This window comes from Muscardinus avellanarius (genome assembly GCF_963383645.1).
Source record: "Muscardinus avellanarius genome assembly, chromosome: 12".
NCBI lineage: Eukaryota > Metazoa > Chordata > Mammalia > Rodentia > Gliridae > Muscardinus > Muscardinus avellanarius.
In genome coordinates, this window is record NC_137798.1 from 75,410,219 (window position 1) to 75,429,224 (window position 19,006).

At 45.9% G+C, this 19,006-nt stretch overlaps 1 protein-coding gene across 2 annotated transcripts in view; it reads right to left on the reverse strand.

The window, feature by feature from the left end:
* MAP3K9 (mitogen-activated protein kinase kinase kinase 9) overlaps positions 1–18,444 on the reverse strand; it is a gene marked incomplete at both ends in the record, with an annotated part of 76,973 nt that extends 58,529 nt beyond the window's left edge. For both annotated transcript variants that reach the window (XM_080707324.1, XM_080707323.1), the window contains 2 exons: positions 9,465–9,878; positions 18,051–18,444. In XM_080707324.1, the coding sequence (XP_080563450.1) occupies positions 9,465–9,878; positions 18,051–18,444 (808 nt within the window). The remainder of the gene's footprint in view (positions 1–9,464; positions 9,879–18,050) is intronic.
* Between the last annotated feature and the right edge of the window lie 562 nt (positions 18,445–19,006).

The following is a 19,006-nucleotide window of genomic DNA, read 5'->3' on the forward strand; positions in this document are numbered from 1 at the left end:
GCTGAGACAGGGGGATCCCAGTTCACCTACAGCCTCAGCTACTAAGGGAGGCCCTTTGCAACTCAGTGAGAACCTGTTTCAAAATAAAGAATAAAAAATAGGGCTGGAGGTGTAGCTCATAGGTAGAATGCCCCTGGGTTCCATCCCTAGTACCGCAATAAATAAATAAATAAATAAATAAATAAATAAATACAAACATAAAAGCAGTAACATTCCCTTCCCTTTGGTAAGGCTTTACATTTTCCAAAGTTTCTCATATTACCTCATTTTTACTAATTTAACTTTTTTCTTTTGACAGTGCTGGGGACTGAACCTAGGGCATTATGAATGCTAGGCAAGCATTCTACCACTGAGCCAAATCCCCAGCCCTACTCATTTAACTTTTTTTTTTTTTTTTGGTAATAGAAATTGAATCCAAGGTCACTCTGCCACTGCCACTGAGCTACACTCCCAACCGTGTGTGTGTGGGGGGGGGGGGGTACTGGGGACTGAATCCAGAAGCATTCTACCTCTGAGCTAGATTGCTGAAAGCCTTGCTACATTACTAAGGCTATCCTCAAACCTGCACTCTTCCTGTCTCCACCTCCCAAGTACTGGGATTATAGGCATGTGCCACCATGCCTGGCAGCCCTTTTTATTTTTTATTTTTCAAAACAGGGTCTCACTAAGTTGCTGAGACTGGCCTTGAATTTATTTTTTAATAATTTTTTATTGGCGCATTGGAGTCATACATCTTAATGGGATAAAGAACTTGTGGAGATATACATGAACACATCACCCAATTCCTAACCCCTTCCCTCCCTCTCTCTCCTACCCATGCTTAACATCCTGACTGACTTTGCTGTGTCTAAGTACACCATGTGCTTTAAAGAGGCTCCCTCTTCCCCCTCCCATCCCCTCAGATATGTCACCTTCATTGCTCCTCTATAGGATCCCTTCTTCATCTAGAGTTCCTCCTGTTACCCATTTCTCCCTAGTTTTTGCACATTAAGAAAAGCATCTGATTTCTTATTTATTGTGACATTTCACTGTAAATGCCATAATTTTGTTCTCCCTTATGGCTGGGCAAAATTCCATTGTGTACACAATCCATAGTCTTGAAATCCACTCATCCATTGAAGGACATCTTGGCTGGTTCCACAGTATGGCAATGTCAAACTGTGCAACTATGAACATGGTTGCTTATGCTTTACTTTGGTATTTTGGTTTTCATTCTTTTTGGTAGATACCCAGAGGTGGTATTGCTGGATCATATGGTAAGTTCGTTTTCCTTCTTCTGAGGATCTTCCATACTATTTTCCAAAGTGGTTGCACCAACTTGCAGTCCCACTAACAGTGTATTAGAGCTTCTATTTCTTCACATCCGATCAATTACAGTTCCTTTCTTCCTTGGAAGTCCTTCTTTTAATTTCCACACTGACTCCCACTTACTGAAATCCTGAAAGCCAGAAGGTGAGTAACTTTGACAAGATGATCCACTCACAACCATTTTCTTAAACAGAGGTCACTTGTATCTGGGAATCTGCTGAGAGATGAGGTGAGGCAGCAGCAGCTTCTAGTGCTTCCTGAGCGCATGGTTGCAGGGACCCGCTGGCCCTTTGCTGTGGAGCAGGCCCCGGTCCCAGTCCTGCCATGTGACAGGCTCTGGACCCGGCCTCAATGGCTCCAGAACCAGCCTTGCCCCACGCAGGCTCCAAGCCTGGCCTCACTGGCTCCAGATCCGGCTCTCCAGCTCCAGACCCAGTTTGCTGCACGGAAGGCTCTGGTCCCCGCCAACGTGGGCAGGTGTCTACAGAAGTTCTCGTTTTTCCTTCAATATTTTTTTTTAAGTAAGAGAAAACAGCACATGTCATTTGCAGAAGCTGGGAGCCCGATTCCCTAGCAGCAATGGATTTTATCTCCCCACCGAAAGTGAAGGCCCACAGCCTCACCATGGAGGGTGGGATCCACTGCTCCAAGCACACCCTGGCCCCTAGCGCAGTGCAGAGGAGCATGGTGGCCACGAGCACTGAGGTCTCCTGGGAAGCCTGGCACAGTGAGCCAGCCTGGCCATACGGGCGGGGCTCCCTCCAACTCGCCCCAGACATTTTTCTTACACAGTATGTTGTCCAGAATTCCTGAGCATGTGGGGCAGGGGAAGTCTACTTTTGGATATATTTCCTCAAAATTTCAAGGTGGACTGGATGGATCTGTCTGCCTCTCCTAAATACTTGCTGCCGCCATCTTGGTCCATCTTTGTGAAACTTTTTCTCAGGTAGTATGTTGTCCAGAGTTCCTCAGCATGTGGGACAGGCGAAGTCTACTTTTGGGGAGATTTCTTCAAAAATTCAAAGTAGATTTGATTGGATCTGTTTGCCTCTCCTGAATACTGGCTGCTGCCACCGCCTTCTTAGTCTCTCCTAGAGTATGTTAAGAATTCCTGTGCAGCCAGGCGAGGTGGCGCACGCTTGTAATCCCCACGCTTGGGAGGTGGAGACAGGAGGATTGCGCAGGTTCGAAGCCAGCCACGCTGGCTTAAGAGACCCTGTTTCCAAATAAAAATTATAAAATAGGTCTAGGAGTGTAGCCTGGAGGTAGAAGGGCTTCCAAGAACCCCAGTACCACCACCAAAAAAAAAAAAAAAAAAAAGAATTCTTGATTCTTGTGCATGTGTGGCAGGAGCAGTCTACTTTCTGATCTCTTCTGGGATGTCCCTCCAAAAATCACTTTTCTTGCAGTGGTGGGCACCACGCTGCTGTCTTTCCTCTAATTCCACCATTTTCCACTCTCTCCTATATTTCAGATAGGAATTCATGAGTAGAAATGTCTCTATATGTTGTCCCAATCAGCTATTAAACCACAATCTGTTGTCCAGGGTTTCTCAGAGGAATGCATGTCCTATTCAGCCACTGCCAACCGTCACCGCTGTGGCTGTGGTCACTGCTGCAGCAGCAGCCACCGCCATCTTCCTCCATCATCAATATTTTTTAATAAAAGAAAACAATACGTGTCTTTTGTAGCAGTTGGGGGCCCGAGTACTTAGCAGCGATGGGTTTTGTCTCCCAGGTAAGAGCGGAGGCCCACAGCTTCACCACAGAGAGCGGGTTCTGCTGCTCTGAGCGCATCCCAGCCCCCAGGGCTGCGCAGAGGAGCACAGCAGCCAGGATCACCTTTGTCTCCCGGGACATGCAGCTCGCCAACCGACCCGGCTATGCGGGGCTCCCTCTGACGTGCCCTGAACCTTTTTCTTACATAGTATGTTGTCCAGAGTTCCTGAGCATGTGGGGCAGGTGCAGTCTACTTTCAGGGAGATTTCCTCAAAAGTTCAGGGTGGATTAGATTGAATTTGTCTGCCTATCCCAAATACTATCCTCCACAGCCACCGCCACCACCGCTGCCATCTTGGCCCTCCTCCCAAGCATTTTTCTTACATAGTATGTTGTCCAGAATTCCTGGGCGTGGGGGGGGGGGGCAGGAGCAGTCTATTTTGGAGGAGATTTCTCCAATAGTTCAAGGCAGGTTGGGTTAGATCTGTCTGCCTCTCCTGAATATTGGCCACCACCACCACCCCTGCCGCCACCATCTTTGTCCGTCTCTTTTCTCTTATATTTTAGGTAGGAATTCATGGCTGGAAATGTTTCTGTATGTTGTTCCAATCAGATATTAAACCAAAACCTGTTGTCTGGGGTTTCTCAGAGGAATACATGTCCTATTTGGCTGCTGCCAGCTGTCGCTGCCACCACCTTCCTGGCCTTGAATTTACAATCCTCTTGTCTCAGCCTCCCAAGTACTAGAATTATGGATGTATGCCACTGCACCTGGCTCAAACTTTGTGTGTGTGTGTGTGGGGGGGGAGGTATTGGGGATGGAACCCAGGGGCATTTTAAGTCTGGGCTACACCTCCAGCCCTTTTTATTTTATTTAAAACAGGGTTTCACTAATTGCAGAGGGCCTAAGTTGCTGAGGCTGGCTTTGAACCTACGATCCTCCCATCTCAGCCTCCCAAGTACTGGGATTATAGGTCCGTACCACCATAACTAGTTCTACCTTAACTTTCAAAGAAAATATTAACCTGCTATTCTGATAAATGCCTTCATGTTAAGCCGCCTACTACACATACCCAAAACCTACATACTAACCCCAAAAGGACAATCTTTCCACTAAAAGGTCATCTTTCACCAATACTTTTACTAACAATCAAATAAATGGTTTCCTCAATTTGATAGAGCAGGAAGACATAAGTCCATGTTCAGAGCGAGTAACTTTTAACAAGTACTTTAAGATAATGTGTTTAAATTAATGATGCCATGTAGTAAAGCAGTATAAGCCATTAGTTAGATCAGGCGTCTGAGCAGTATGGCCCAGACCCTGACTAAACTTGACTGGCTGTCTGATTTAAATTTAAATATTGGAAGAAATGGTTTAACACTTAAATATCAGCCGGACATGATGCTGCATGCCTGTAATCTCAGTATTCGGGGGTGGCTGAGACAAGAGGATTGAAGGTTCAAGACCAACTTCAGCAAATTAGCAAGACTCTGAGCAACCTTGTGACACCCTGTTTCAAAACAAAAAATAAAACAGGGCTGGAATGTAGTTCAGAGATAGAATGCCTCTAGGTGCAATCCCTAGTCCCACTAAATAAATAAATAAATCTGAGGAAACAGTTTTTCCCAATGCATGTCCTACATTAAAATCCCAAGACAGTTAAGGCATTGGGAGGCTAAGACAGGAGGATCATAGGTTCAAGCCAGGCCCTGAAACTCAGTGACACCCTCAGTAATCTAGCAAGACCCTATTTCAAAACAAAAAGAAACAAGTAAATTAAAAGGATTAAGGATGTAGTTCAGAGGTAGAATGCCCCTGACTTTAACACCTCATACAAAAGAAAAAAGATTCTGTGGCAAAACCAGGTTTGGTGAGGCACGCCTGTAATTCTAGCTCCTCAAGAGGCTGAGGCAGGAGAATCTCAAGTTCGAGGCCAGCCTCAGCAACTCGATGAGACTGTCTCAAAATAAAATAAAAAGGAGTGGGATATAGCTAAAAGGTAGAGTGCTTATTTAGTATGCATAAAGTCCTGGGTTCAGTCCCTAATACTGGAAAAAAAAAATTCCATGACAAGACTGCTGGCTGTTTCCTCCACTACTAGTGCTCACCCTTGGTAATGGGCCTGATTATTACTGGGGATATCCCACCTCCTCTGATGCTAGTCACACCTACATACATGGCATTGTTCTGGTCGATTAATACCCGCAGGTAAGTTGTACTGGACCTCTGATTCAGCCACTAGGAGAACCTTTCTCTGTGCTTCTTCCTTTGCTCTTCTTTCAGGCTTTTTTGTATCAAATAACTGCCTCTCCAATGCCATCTTGATCCTAAAAGCAATAGAGAAGATGCAAGGCAAGAAGCCATCCTAAAAATCCCCCAGACTTCTTTTCAGAGGTAACTAAACATACACTTCTTTGGGCAGTGCTAGGGATCAAATGTGGGGCCTCACACACAGTGGGCAAGCATTCCTGCCCCTGAACTACATCCCCAGCCCTACACCTCGTTTATCAGGAAAGGATGTCATGTGCTATACATGTTTTGCTGCTAGTAAAGAGCAAATGACTGTTTTAAGTAGGTAATCGGGATAATAAGACATTTTCACAAATCACTCTTTGCCATGACTTTGTAACAGCAAGATGTTTATTACCAACTACTTTTTCTTTCTCAGAAAGACAGCCCCCATATATCTATACTCTTCTCTACTAGCTCAAAGTCAACCACCAACGGGTCATGGTGGTGCACGCCTTGTAATCCCAGTACAAGGTAGGCTGAGATAGTGGGATTGCAAGTTTGAGGACAACATGCACCAGTAATTTAGTGAGACCCTATTTTTTCTTTTTTGAGGTACTGGGGATGGGACCCAGGGGCATTCTACCTTTGAGCTACACCCCCAGCTCTATGTTTTATTCTTTATTTTCAAAAAGGGTCTCACTGAGTTGCAGAGGATCTCACCAAGTAGCTAAGGCTGTCCTTGAACCGAGATTCTCCTGTCTCAGTCTCCCAAATGCTGGGATTATAAGTGTGTACCACCATGCCCAACAAGAGACCCTATTTCAAAATAAAATAGGGCTGGGAGATATAGCTAAGAGGTGGAATGCCCCAAGTTAAACCCTGCACATAGGCTCGCAAACACATAAGCACGCACTCTCACACACTCATTCATTCTCATTCTTTCTCTCTCTCTCTCTCTCTCTCTCTCGTTGGATAAGACAGTTTCTTGTATTTTTGCCCTCAAATGGCAGTGACCAAAATCCAGCTCTTTGGGACTCCTAATAATAAACCAAGAGAGGCAGGACAGTGTCCCCAAGTGTAAGTACAAAGAAGTTATGGCTCCCAAACTGGAAGTAGTGGGCAAAAGAAATGGCATAGCACTTCCAAAATGATCTCCAAATCATGCAAACAGTACACTGGAATAAGAATGGTGACACTGAGGTTCACTCTAGGTACACAATCCCAGGCAAACACTCACCCACAGATTTCGAGGAAGGAGCTACCCCAAATCACATCTGAGATTTACAGCCAGCATCTGCATCAGCTCCAACCATACAGTCCAACGTACTATGCACCTGTCTGGCCACATCTTGACATGGTCCTTTAAAATTCTACCTTATGTGGAAATCCACTCCTGCCACACACACTATCACTCAAAATGCACTTAAGGATAAAGAAGGGACCAGAGCATTGTCTCCTGTACAACAGAATGACACTCAAGTCTCCTGGCCTCTCCTATAAACCACATAGGCAAAGCAGCTTTTCTTCACAGGAGCCTAGATTCCCAAACACAAATCTCATAAGAGGTAAAAACCTTACATGTCTAGCTTGAAATTATGCTCAAATTTAAAATTTCATTAAGGAAATTACAAACTTTTGCAGTTCTATTATCCTAGCCCAGCCTTCTAAATGGGCTCAATTATGTAACATTATAGCACTTTACCTAGTTCTCCCAGCATGAAAATGATATAAGAAAAAAGAAAGAAAGAAAATTCAGCTTCTATAGCACATTTTCTACAAACACATCTGTTGCTTCTTACCCCATCATTCAAAGCAATCGCTAGGTTGAAAGTACTTTGAAAAGGGCACCGAGAGGTTGAATTTATTTAATACATTTAAAGAATAACACTTTGGAGGAGGGATGAGAGTACTCACATGATAAAGAGAGAAAATAATGACAAAGGGGAATAAAGAAAACAGACTTTATCTTATATAGCTTAAAGCCTTCACATGCATCATAGCTAAAATACATATCTAATACCCCACACTCTTGCAAAAAGGAATTTTGCTATGCTTAAAATGTGAAAGGTACGTGTAGAAGAGATAAAAGTAAGCTGTATATGGTGGCACACACTTTTAATGCCAGTACTTGGGAACTTGGGAGGCTGAGACAGGAGGATCATAGGTTCAAGGACAGCCTCAGCAAATAGTGAGACCTTCCTCAACCCAGTGAGATCCTGTTTCAAAATAAAATAGGGCTGAGGGTGTAGCTCAGAGATAGAATGTCCCTGGGTTCAATCTCCAGTCACACACACACACACACACACACACACACACACACACACACACACACAAAGTAATAAAAGCTATTTTGTGAGGGAGTACCAGAGATTGAGCTCAGGGCATTCCACCTCCCAGGTATACCCCCAGACCTATCTAATTTTGGAACAGAATCTCACTAAGTTGCTCGGGCTCTGGCTAAGTTGCATGAAGCTGGCCCCAAATCTGCCATCCTTCTGTCCTCAGCCTCCCAAATACTGGGATTACAGATGTGTGCCATTATGCTCAGCTTAAAGGCTATTTTAAAGTAAACTAGAGCTGAGCATATAAATAACACACACACACACACACACACACACACACACACAAACACACACAAACACACACACACACACGCATGCACATGCATGCTGAAACTGTCTGGAAGGAAATGCCACAGGTAATAGTTGTTCTAAAGAAATACTTTTTTTTTTTTTTTTGCAGTACTGGGGATGGAACCCAGGGGCATTCTACCTTCAAGCCATACTCCCAGCCCTATTTTTTATTCTTTATTTTGAAACAGGGTCTCACTGAGTTGCAAAGAGCCTCACTAAGGAGCTGAGGCTATCAGCGAACCATAATCCTCCTGTCTCAGCCTCCCAAATGTTGGGATTACAAGCATGTGCCCAGCTTAAAGAAACTACACCTGGCTTAAAGAAACACTATGGGTTAGCTTTCTCTTCTTTTTGTTTATCTGTACTTTCTAATTTCCTACAACAAATACTACTTACAACATTTCAAAGTACATTTAAAAAGTAAATAGATTAACAAAAGCATCAATGGAAAAATAACTGTATTTAGAACAAAAACAAGGTCTGCTGGATTTCTGGGCTTAGAACTGAAGAATACAAAAAGAGTGAAGTCCCTGGGGCCCAAGCCACCCCCTAAGTCCTTTACCTCAAATGCCCTCCCCTCTGGAACAGAATGCTCAAGGTGACCTTAAGCCTATACCATGAAGCAACCACAGCCTCTACAGTCAGTTCAGGCAAAAGGGAGCACAGAACACCCACAAATGACGCATATTCCTCAGTCCTCTGACCAGCCCAGGCTAAGACTGAAGTCGCTGCCAACTCCTTACTTAATTATATCTAACACCTGCTTTACTATCCAGTTTATGGATTATGTTTAATAAATAGTTACTTCCTAATTCCCTGCTATTAAACACTACATAGTTAGGAATTAATTAATACCACCCCTGGGCTACCAGGTCTATACACTACCAGACAAGTCATGCTCACCACCACCTGAACTAGCTCACAATTTAAACAACCGCTGCTGCTCGTGTGTGTGTGTGTGTGTGTGTGTGTGTGTGTGTGTGTGTGTGTGTGTGTGTTTTATACTGGAAATCAAACCCAGAGCCTTATTCCGGCTACACAAGTGCTCTGCCACTGAGCTACATCCCCAGCTCTTTTTTATTTTTTATTTTGAAACAGGGTCTCTCTAAATTGTCCCAGATGGCCTTGGACTTCTGTTTCTCCTGCTGCAGCCTCTGGAGTAGCTGGCATTACAAGCATGCACCACTGTGCCTCCTCTTCCCATAGACCTTCTCCACTGGGTATCTTAGGTTGAGGTATTTAGTTAGAAATTCAAACAGGTGGTAAAGGTTTGCTTTACTTGCTGTTCCATGAAGAAGAAACCACCCCCCCTTTTTTACATACACACTTCCCTCAAGTGGGAAAAACAAATTGTTTTTTGCAAGCATATCAAAATTATACATTGCCAACCTAGTCTGCTAATATGAGCTCAAAATTATCCCAAACCCCTCAGGTGCATGAATCTCATTCCTCTCTTCCCAAACCCACTTCTACATCCCCACTCAAGGATGGAATGTTTTTAAGCACGGTTCCCCTGGGAACCTGCTCCTACTCAAGCTGCCCTCCACCCCCAGCCCAGTCCTCCATACTCACTGTTGCTGGACTTAAGGTCGCGGTGGATGATGGGGACGATTGCCTCATCATGTAGGTAGTTCATCCCTCTGGCAATCTGCACAGCCCAGTTCACCAGGATGTCTGGGGGAATCCTCTTCCCAGATAACACTCTATTTAAAGGTCCTCCACGAGCAAATTCCATGACCAAGCAGAGGTTGGGTTCCTTCAGACACACGCCCCTCAGGGCGATGATGTTGGGGTGCTTCAGCATGGCGAAGAGCTTGGCCTCTTGGCGAACATTCTCTATGGTCTGGCTGATGTCCTCATCAGGGTCATGGCGAGCTGCCTTCACAGCCACCTCATCACCAATCCAGAAAGCACGGTAGACCTTCCCAAAGCCCCCAATACCAATGATCTCTTCCAGGGTTAGCTCCGCAAAATCAATCTCTAACACTGAGAAAGAAGAAAAAAGAAGAAGTCAAAAACACCCTAAACACACCATATACCTAGATGGGTAAGCAGCAAATCTGGGCTTTTCTGTCTCCCTATAATAAGGTAAGGGCAGAAACTGCACTACCCTTAGTGACTTGACTGATTGACATAAATCCCACTTGGAAAACCAGGGAGAATCCTGTACCAAGACCAACCATTTCAACTAAAGGGAATATTGGGAGTATCACTTGGAGGTGAGAAGCACACAGCTCTTACCCAGGCAGACACACAATGAACACACCACAGTGTGAGGAGAACTTTGGTAGAATGAACTAACTTCCAGGGGGGATGGAGAGTGAGAAGGTGAATGGGGGAAAAGGAACCTCAGAGAAGAAATTAAATGGGCCCTAAAGAGGGAGTGGCTGGGATCTAGGCAGGCGACAGAGGAGATCAGGACGAAGGACAATCCAGAGAGGAGGATGAGCAAGAGCCTGGGGCACAAGAAGACAAGACACATTAGGAGCTTCTGGAAGTTTGGTGTGTCAGGATCACATGCAGTGGGACAGGAGAAGAGGCTCAAAATGCCACAGAGGGTCCAGGCAGTGAAATGCTTGTAAGGCCATTCTCACAGGCTTGCACTCCAGGCTGTAAAGGAGGAGTTGGACATCTTTCAGAAGAGGAGTGCTGTTAAACCTGTGATTTGAAAGGGGCAGCAACTCTGGCAGCCATGTAAAATATAATCTGAAAGACAGAACACCTGCAGCAGAAAAGAGCCACTGGGGAGGTCACTGCAGTGACCCGGGCCTGCTGGCCCTCAGCAGCAGAGAATGTGGGGAGAACTAAGTCAATGGGGGAGACTTCCAAAACTTGGTTCTACCAGGACCTGGTGACTGAGATGTATGGGAAAGAAATCTCCCAGGAGACATCGGACTCCAGCAGACACCGGGGCCCCAGCTCAATCCCTGCTGCTCTCAGTATCACCCCAAACACTCATTCTCCTCTCCAAACCCAGAGTTTGAACCTAAGGACTTGATTATACCTTTAGCTCAGTTTGGAAAGGTTTTCATGGATAGATAATAATAGCTACCAGTGATTATAAATCTTGGGCTAGATACATACATTGCTAAGTGCTATCTGAGCAAAGTGCTTCTCTCATGTAACCCTATTCTCTGCGCTCTGTTTCTTGTCTTTATCTGGCTGATTCAGATTCATTCCTCAGGTCTCAACTCAAATATCATTTTCATAGAGGATATGTGAGCCCCAGGCCAAATGAAGTCAAGCCCTCCACAGGACCCTGTGGAGCCATATTTATTTTGCAAGACTCATCAAGGTTATAATTATTTCACTACTTCTCTGATGCCTGTCATCCTGCGGGATTGTGAGATCCACAGGGCTGAGATTCTGCCAGTTTCACCGCTGGACTCACCATGCCAACACACTTAGTAGGTGGCCAAGAGATCATTGAAATAATATAAAACAACAAAACTACCTCAGTAGGAAATAAAACAAATTCAGATCTGGAAAAGGGAGCTGAGCCATCTGAAACAAACACAGAGAATAATCACTCTTTCTTTCTTTCTTTCTTTCTTTCTTTCTTTATTATTTATTTATTTATTTTGACAGGACTGGGGATAGAATCCAGGGGCATTCTACCCTCTGAACTACACCCCCAGCTCTATTTTTTATTCTTTATTTTGAAAAAAGGTCTCACGGAATAGTTGCCAAGGGCCTCACTAAGCAGTAGCTGAAACTGTCCGTGAACCACGATCCTCCTGTCTCAGCCTCCCAAATGCTGGGATTATAAGGGTGCTCCACGATGCCAGACTTAATCACATTTTACTAAAAAAATAAAAAAATAAAAAATAAATAAATAAAGATTTATTTCTGAACTTTTGGCAAGATCAATGAAAGGACTGCCTACTACTGACTGTTCCCTTCCTTACTTGGCCAGCCCCACAACACCCCCGCCCTCCACTCAGATGCTAGTGGTGCTCAAAAATCTGTTCCTGCTTAATTATAGTACTTTCATCCTATCTAGAGCTGATATTCATTTGTATTTTGCAATGCCACTGGCAGTCTGCACAAGGGAAACTCTTAGAAAAAGATGAACTGTCTTTAGGTATTCGAAAAGCACAGTCCACTTTGACCCTCAAATATTCCAACCATTTAAAAAAAAGTTACTATCTCACAGCTAGAGGTGTAGTTCACTGGTAGAGCATGTACTCAGCAATGGCAAGGCCTGGAGTTTGATTCCCAGCATCACACACACAGAAAAGATATCACCTCATCTGGAAGTTTTATTGAAGAACAAAGGATGTGTCAGATACTGCAGATTAGCAAACACCATCCAATCCAAAATTCTTCCACTGCGCCTTTCAGTGCAATAGAGGCCAGCCAGAAAGCTAACAAACTGCATTTCCCAGGCTCCCTTACAGCTGGAGTTCTAGAAGCAAATTAGATTCTGCCAGCTAAATGCGCAAGACCTGCAAGGCAGAAATGAAGTGGAGACCATCCTCTTGCTGCTTTTTCTGGCAAGCAAGGCTGTCTGCGATGGCATACGAGTGTCCAGACACTGGCTCTGTGGATAGGGGAGGAAATGGTTCATGGCCAAGTGATTGCCTAATTGCTAGGTTGCAGATACAACAGAGTGTTCTAGAAGTCAACATCTTCAATGGCAGCCCCAGATTCTGCACCTCCCCAAGTGAAGAAATGGCAGATCGCCTGGTAGGCCAGTTCTGCAGTGTTCTACGAGTTCCTCCCATTGATCCAGCGGACAGCCTCTTCTCCCAGCCCTTCCCACAATTCTGTGAGCACCAAATTCCCTGTGCTAAATCCCTCCCTTGCTTAATATAGCTTGAGTGTTTTTGAGTCCTAAAAATGAATCCTGACTGATTACTAATTCTTGTCTAATGTCATCTATTTGAATGATAAAAATATGCCCATGTTAAGTGAGAGATTAGAAGCAGGCATGATGGTGCACACCTGTAATCCCACTCCTTGGGAAGCTGAGACAGGAGGATCCCAGACTTGAGGCCAACCTCAGCCACTCAGTGAGACCCTGTTTCAAAAGAAAAAAGAAAAAGGGCTGAAGTGAAGCTCAGAGACAGAATGCCCCTGGGTTCAATCCTCAGTATCCCTTCCCCCAAAAGGAGAGATTAGAAAACTTCTTAGAGAAATATATGCTGAGAGTCTCTTCAACAAATCTTATTTTTTATATTGAGTCTTCAGATTCCCTTGAAGAGAATCAACTGTTACATCTTCTCTTATATTCTCTCTTCTTTCTTCTGGTACAAAGTATAGCTGTCAACATACAGTAGGTGTTCAATATGTATGTAAATGCATAAGAGTACAAAAGCTCTAATTTGGGACAAGGATTCTGAAAAGACAACTCTTCCAAAGGTATTTCACAAAAGACAGGAAACCTCTTCAGGTAAGGGAAGCAATAACTTTTCTTTGGATAGAACATAAAAATCTCGTGTTTTTTTTTTCCTATTTAATTAAGGAACTATTATGTCCATCCTTCCAGAAAAGCACAGAACAAAAATTCAGTTGTCAAACACAAAAAAGGACAGGACTCAGGGTGGGGGAGAGGGATATTCTTTTTCCTTCCCTGCTAAGATGTCCCTTTGGACAGGAACTAAGGAACTAGACCTTCAACTGCAGCAAACGTGTGTGGGCTCCTCTCCCCAACCTCCAGTCAAGACATGGTTTTAAGCAAAAATCAGGTCAACTTACATTTAGCACATTTTTCATTTTGTATGTAAAGATACTTCCAGGAATATCAGAAACAACAACTCATTTCATTTTTGGAGTCAAGGCATTATTCCCTCTCATCTGTATGTATACAAACTGAATGTACAGGCAAATTCTAGTGGGTTTTGTTCAAGTAGATTATATTGGCCTCAATCATTTGAAAATCTTATGTGCATACAGATGGGCATGGTGGTACACATCTATAATCCTACTACTTGGGAGAGGAGACTGAGACAGGAGGATTGCAGGTTTGAGGCCAGCCACAGCAATTTAGCAAGGCCTCTCAGCAACTTAATTAACCCTGTTTCAAAATAAAATGGAGCTGCAGGTATAGCTCAGAGATAGAAAGCCCCTGGATCCAATCTCCAGTTCAACAAAAAATAAAAATCTTATGTACACCCAAAAATTGATTCTTCTATTTCTAGCAGATATAAAAAACAAAAGTATAAATTAATAATGACTTTAATTTATACCCTATTTGAAAATAGATACTATTCTCTTATAAGAGAAAAAAATTTTTTTCAGTACTAGGGACTAAATCCAGGAGCATTTTACCTCTAAGCTATACCTTGAGCCCCTTTCTACCTCTAAGCTATATCCAGTGTGTGTGTGTGTGTGTGTGTGTGTGTGTGTGTGTGTGTGTACACACACATATACATACTTTTATGGATACAATGTAATTGTACATCATAGTGAGAGTCAAAGTGATATAAACATACTTGTATTCATGACTTGTTGTATTTCTTTTTTTTTTTTGGTGGTACTGGGGTTCCTGGAAGCCCTTCTACCTCCGGGCTACACTCCCAGACCTATTTTTACATTTTTATTTGGAAACTGGGTCTCCTAAGCCAGCACGCGCGGCTGGCTTCAAACCTGCGCGATCCTCCTGTCTCTGCCTCCCAAGCGCGGGGATTACAAGCGTGCGCCACCATGCCCGGCTGACTTGTATTTCTTTCCATATACCCACCCTCTTCCTTCCTCCCACACATGATAACGAGATGACCCCTAATGCTTTTTTTTTTTTTTTTTTTTGTGTGTGTGTGTGTGTGTGTGTGGTATGGGGATGAAATCCTGGGGCATTGTACTTCTGAGCTACACCCACAGCCCTATTTATTAGTCTTTTTTTTTTAAAAAAAAACAGGGTCTCACTAAGTTGCAAAGGGCCTAAGTAGTTGAGGCTGTCCACAAACTTCAATCCTCCCATCAAGAATGCTGGGATTACAAGCATGCACCACCACACCTGGCTATTTTTATTTTTAAATAGGGTCTTGCTATGTTGCTAAGACTGGCCTTGAACCTGTAATCCTCCAGTCTTAGCCTCCAAGTACTGGGAACCAAGTACATGTATACCACCGTACGTTTTTTTGGTTTTTTTGAATACCTAGGACTATATTCCCGAAGATTATAAATTTGAGACTGAACATTTTTAATCTTTTTCTAAAATAAAGATGAGCATGTTGCTAGTTATTTCTATTCATTGTCCATAAAGACTTAAACCCTTTAAAAGCACTGCATAAATGTAAGACAGTTTATACTATCACTATCATATTTCTTTGACAGAGGTTCAGTAACTTCCCTCCTATTTTGAATAAGTTTGAAACAAAGTTTTCACTATTAAAAAAAATACTATCAGCTGGGCATGGCTCAGGCTTGTAATCCCAGCATTTGGGAGGCTGAGACAGGAGGATCACAGTTCCCGGACAGCTTCAGCTACTTAGTGAGGCCCTCTGCAACTCAGTGAGAACCTGTTTCAAAATAAAGAATAAAAAATAGTTCTGGGGGTGTAGCTTGGAGGTAGAATGCCCCCAGGGTTCCATACCCAGGCCCCCCCCCAAAAAAAAAAACAACAATACTATCAAGCTAACCCTGAACATGACTGTTTGACTTCTTGTCTTTCTTTCATGATCTAGAAGGCAATGTCATACTACTTGGCCCAGATGAGAAGTTCAAAGGGTTACCTTGAGAAGAGTTGTCACTGGCTGGATTTCATTCTGGATCTTTGGGGACAAGGTCTGCCAGTCACCTTTACTTTCTAACAGAGCCTCAGTGGGTGGACAGAGGAAGCAGATCAGGGACACACCTGTCCTTATCAAAGCACTGTGCTGAAGTTTTATATTTACATCTCCATCTCCCTTGTGTAACTTCTAAATGCCTCCTTATCTCATCAATTCTTAATCCTCTGGCACTTAACAGAGCTTATCATTCATCAGGTGCTCCTTAATTAGTTTTTGACTGGAATTAAAGTTTCGGGATTATCAAGAATTAATGCCAATCAAGATAACTCCTAGTGAGGCCAAATAAGAGTTTTTACCAAGACTTTCCAATGCCATGTTCTTCAAACCTATTCTTCCAATAAGCACAAGGTACTTCCTACTTTCTCCCATCTGGGATTTACATTTAGGGACCCACTCCTAAGGCAGCATACTGCTGACATGACTGGTTCCTGTGGAGAGGTTCTTTCCACCTAAGTCACATTTCCTCCTGACTGCTCTGATACTGAAACACCTGAGTTCCTGCTCACCAGCTGCTTCACGGAGCTCTTCTACTCTATGACATTAGGTGACACTAGGTGTCTCTAAAAATGAAACCACAGCACTTCACCCACAAACCTAGAAATCTGACTTACATTTAAAAACTACACTGTGTTTCCTAACATGCCAGACTGGCTACTCACGTCTTCCAAAATATGTCCAAGTTCATCTTCAACAATACTTCCAAACACAAGGCTGGGACCCTTGCTTGGCTTCATCTTACCACTCCCTGAGTAAAAAAGATGGGAGTACCCAGACACAATTTAATAGTGGTAGTTTGCTACCTCCAGGCATCGTGAAGATCAAAATACAGAAATATGTAGTCTTAAATTGAGAAACAAAGAGCCGGGCGTGGTGGCGCACGCTTGTAATCCCCGCGCTTGGGAGACTGAGACAGGAGGATCGCATAGGTTCAAAGCCAGCCTCAGCTACTTAGTGAGGCTCTCAGCAACTTAGTGAGACCCTGTTTCCAAATAAAATATAAACTAGGTCTGGGAGTATAGCTCGGAGGTAGGAATCCTCTGGGTTCCACCCCCAGTACCACCAAAAAACAAATAAATTGAGAAACAAAGAGAACTAAAGAAAATTTGAACATTAATTGGACAGTCAAAACACCAAAGAAAAAGAGCAGAAAAGCAAAGAGGCTGCTATGATTTTGATATTTAAGGGCTGATATTTAAAACACACCTTAAAGTAACACAGTGCTTGGGTAAAATAAGTGATGGCACAAGAAAGATTAACCGCTGTGGATGAAATTTTAAAACTAAATATCCAAAGCTAGCCCTGGGTAATGACTGTTTTTAATCAACTAAGATGCTAAGTACACAAAACAAGAAATAAACAGTAACAAATACACATAAACAATACCTCTTAACAAGGAAGAAATTATGGAAATTCTCAGTACAAAACAGTGTAAACTGTACCAGGAGGTATTTACATCTTTGTTCTAAAATGACCACGTATAATTGATTAAGGGATTTCAATGGCGACTTAACTCCTCCGAGAAAAACAAAGGAAATTTCATTGCAGGGGGCTCCTGGGAAATTGATGAAAACCAGGACACTGGGAGAAAAGGCCCTGGGAGGGAACTGTGGGCTTGGCCCCCTGAGATTTGGCCAATTTAGAATATAGGCAAGGATCTAGGGTGAGAAGAAAGCAGAAAATGGATTGTTTCAACAGCCTGGCTGCTGAGGGCTGGGAGTTCGCCACTGTACCTAGCTAGCGCTCCTAAACTCTCTAGGGAGAACGACGGAGTTGTCCCGTTTTAATCACTTGTCCCACCCGCGTTTCTTAGCACGTAATTCAGGGGGCCTCTTAAGGTCTAACTTCTGAGATACAGGATTAGGATCCAAGAAATCAACGCGACATTTCAAAAGCACTTCGGCCCAGAGTTCACACACGCTTCCGGGACGTGAGAGCCAGCCCAGCCAGCGGGAGACACCCCCATCTCCCTAGGCAAATATCCGTAAGAGGCGGGGACAGCGGGTACCAGAGGTCGGCAAGGTCTCCGATGCAGGGACTAAGGTTAAGGGCAGCCACCAATGTGCCCCAAATCCTTTCAGGTTTGGGTTGGAAGGAGGAAGGGGAAGGGACCGGGAAGTGGGAAGACTCGTGATGGGGCTTCGGGACGTGGAACCCAGGAGCGGCTGCTGAGGCAGACAGATGAAGGTGAAAATCCCAGCCGCCTGACTTCTCGGCCAGGCCCGCGGCATCTCCAGCTCATCCCTCATCCCTCGCGCCGACTAAGGACCCGGCCCCCGAGCGCGCGCGCACCCACCCACACCCGGCTCCGTCTTTCCACTCGGGCTCGCTCCGCGCCCCCACCCCAGCCCCGGCGGAGGGCTCCCTCCCCGTCGACCACCTTTAGACCCCCATCCTTCCCTCCCCGCGGGCCCCGCCTTCGCCTTACACTGAATGGGCGGGTAGCAACTGGGGTCCTCGCCGGGCTGGCAGCGGCTGGAGAAGGCGCTGCGCGGGGTCACGTAGTTGCTGGGAAAGATGCCCACCCGCTGGTTCAGCTGCCCGGTCCACCAGCCCTCGTCGCCGGACACCTGCGAGTCCTTGGACAGCACCTCCACCACGTCGCCCAGCCGCAGGGTCAGCTCGTCCTCGCCCGCCGCCTCGTACTCGAACACGGCCGTCCAGTAGGGCAGCGGGGCGTCGGAGCCCAGCTCGCCCGGGGCCGCCGCCTCCTCCTCCTCCTCCTCTTCCTCCTCGGCCGCGGCCCCGGTCCCATCCTCCCCCGGCGGGGCGGCAGCGGCGGCGCTGGCCAGGCAGCCGAGAAGCGCACTGGAGGGCTCCATGGAGCGGCCGATCCATAGGGTGCGGGGCCGCCGCCGCCCGCAGGAGCCGCCGCCGCCTATTGTTCATGCGGCTCCGCGGGGCTGGGGGACCCCTCCCCCGACGGCGGCCGCAGGTAGGGCCGGGGCCGGCGGGGCGGGCAGAGCCGGCGGGCGGGCAGGCGGGCGGCGGGGCCACCGGAGCGGCGCGCACCGACGCTCGCCGCGGCACAGGGCGCGGCGGCCCGAGTCCCCGCCTGCGCGCTCGCCCGGGGGCGGCCTGGCCACCTCCCCGCCGGTACCTGCTCGCGCCGCCGGTGCCCGCCGCCCGCCGCTCCCCTCTCCGCTCCGCTCCGCCCCCCGCGCCGCCCGCACGCCCGGGACCACCTGACGCGAGCCTGGCTCCGCCCCAGCGCTGCGGGCCGGGGGCGGGGCTTCGCGTGCGCCCCGCCCTCTCGCCCTCCCATTGGCTCGCGGCGGCCCGCAGGTTCCCCTCGCCGCCCCGCCCCCCTGCGGGCTCTGCGCGCCTCAAAGCCCAGGTCCCGCCGGCGCTCTCTCCTCTCTCCCATTGGCCCGCCGCCGCTCT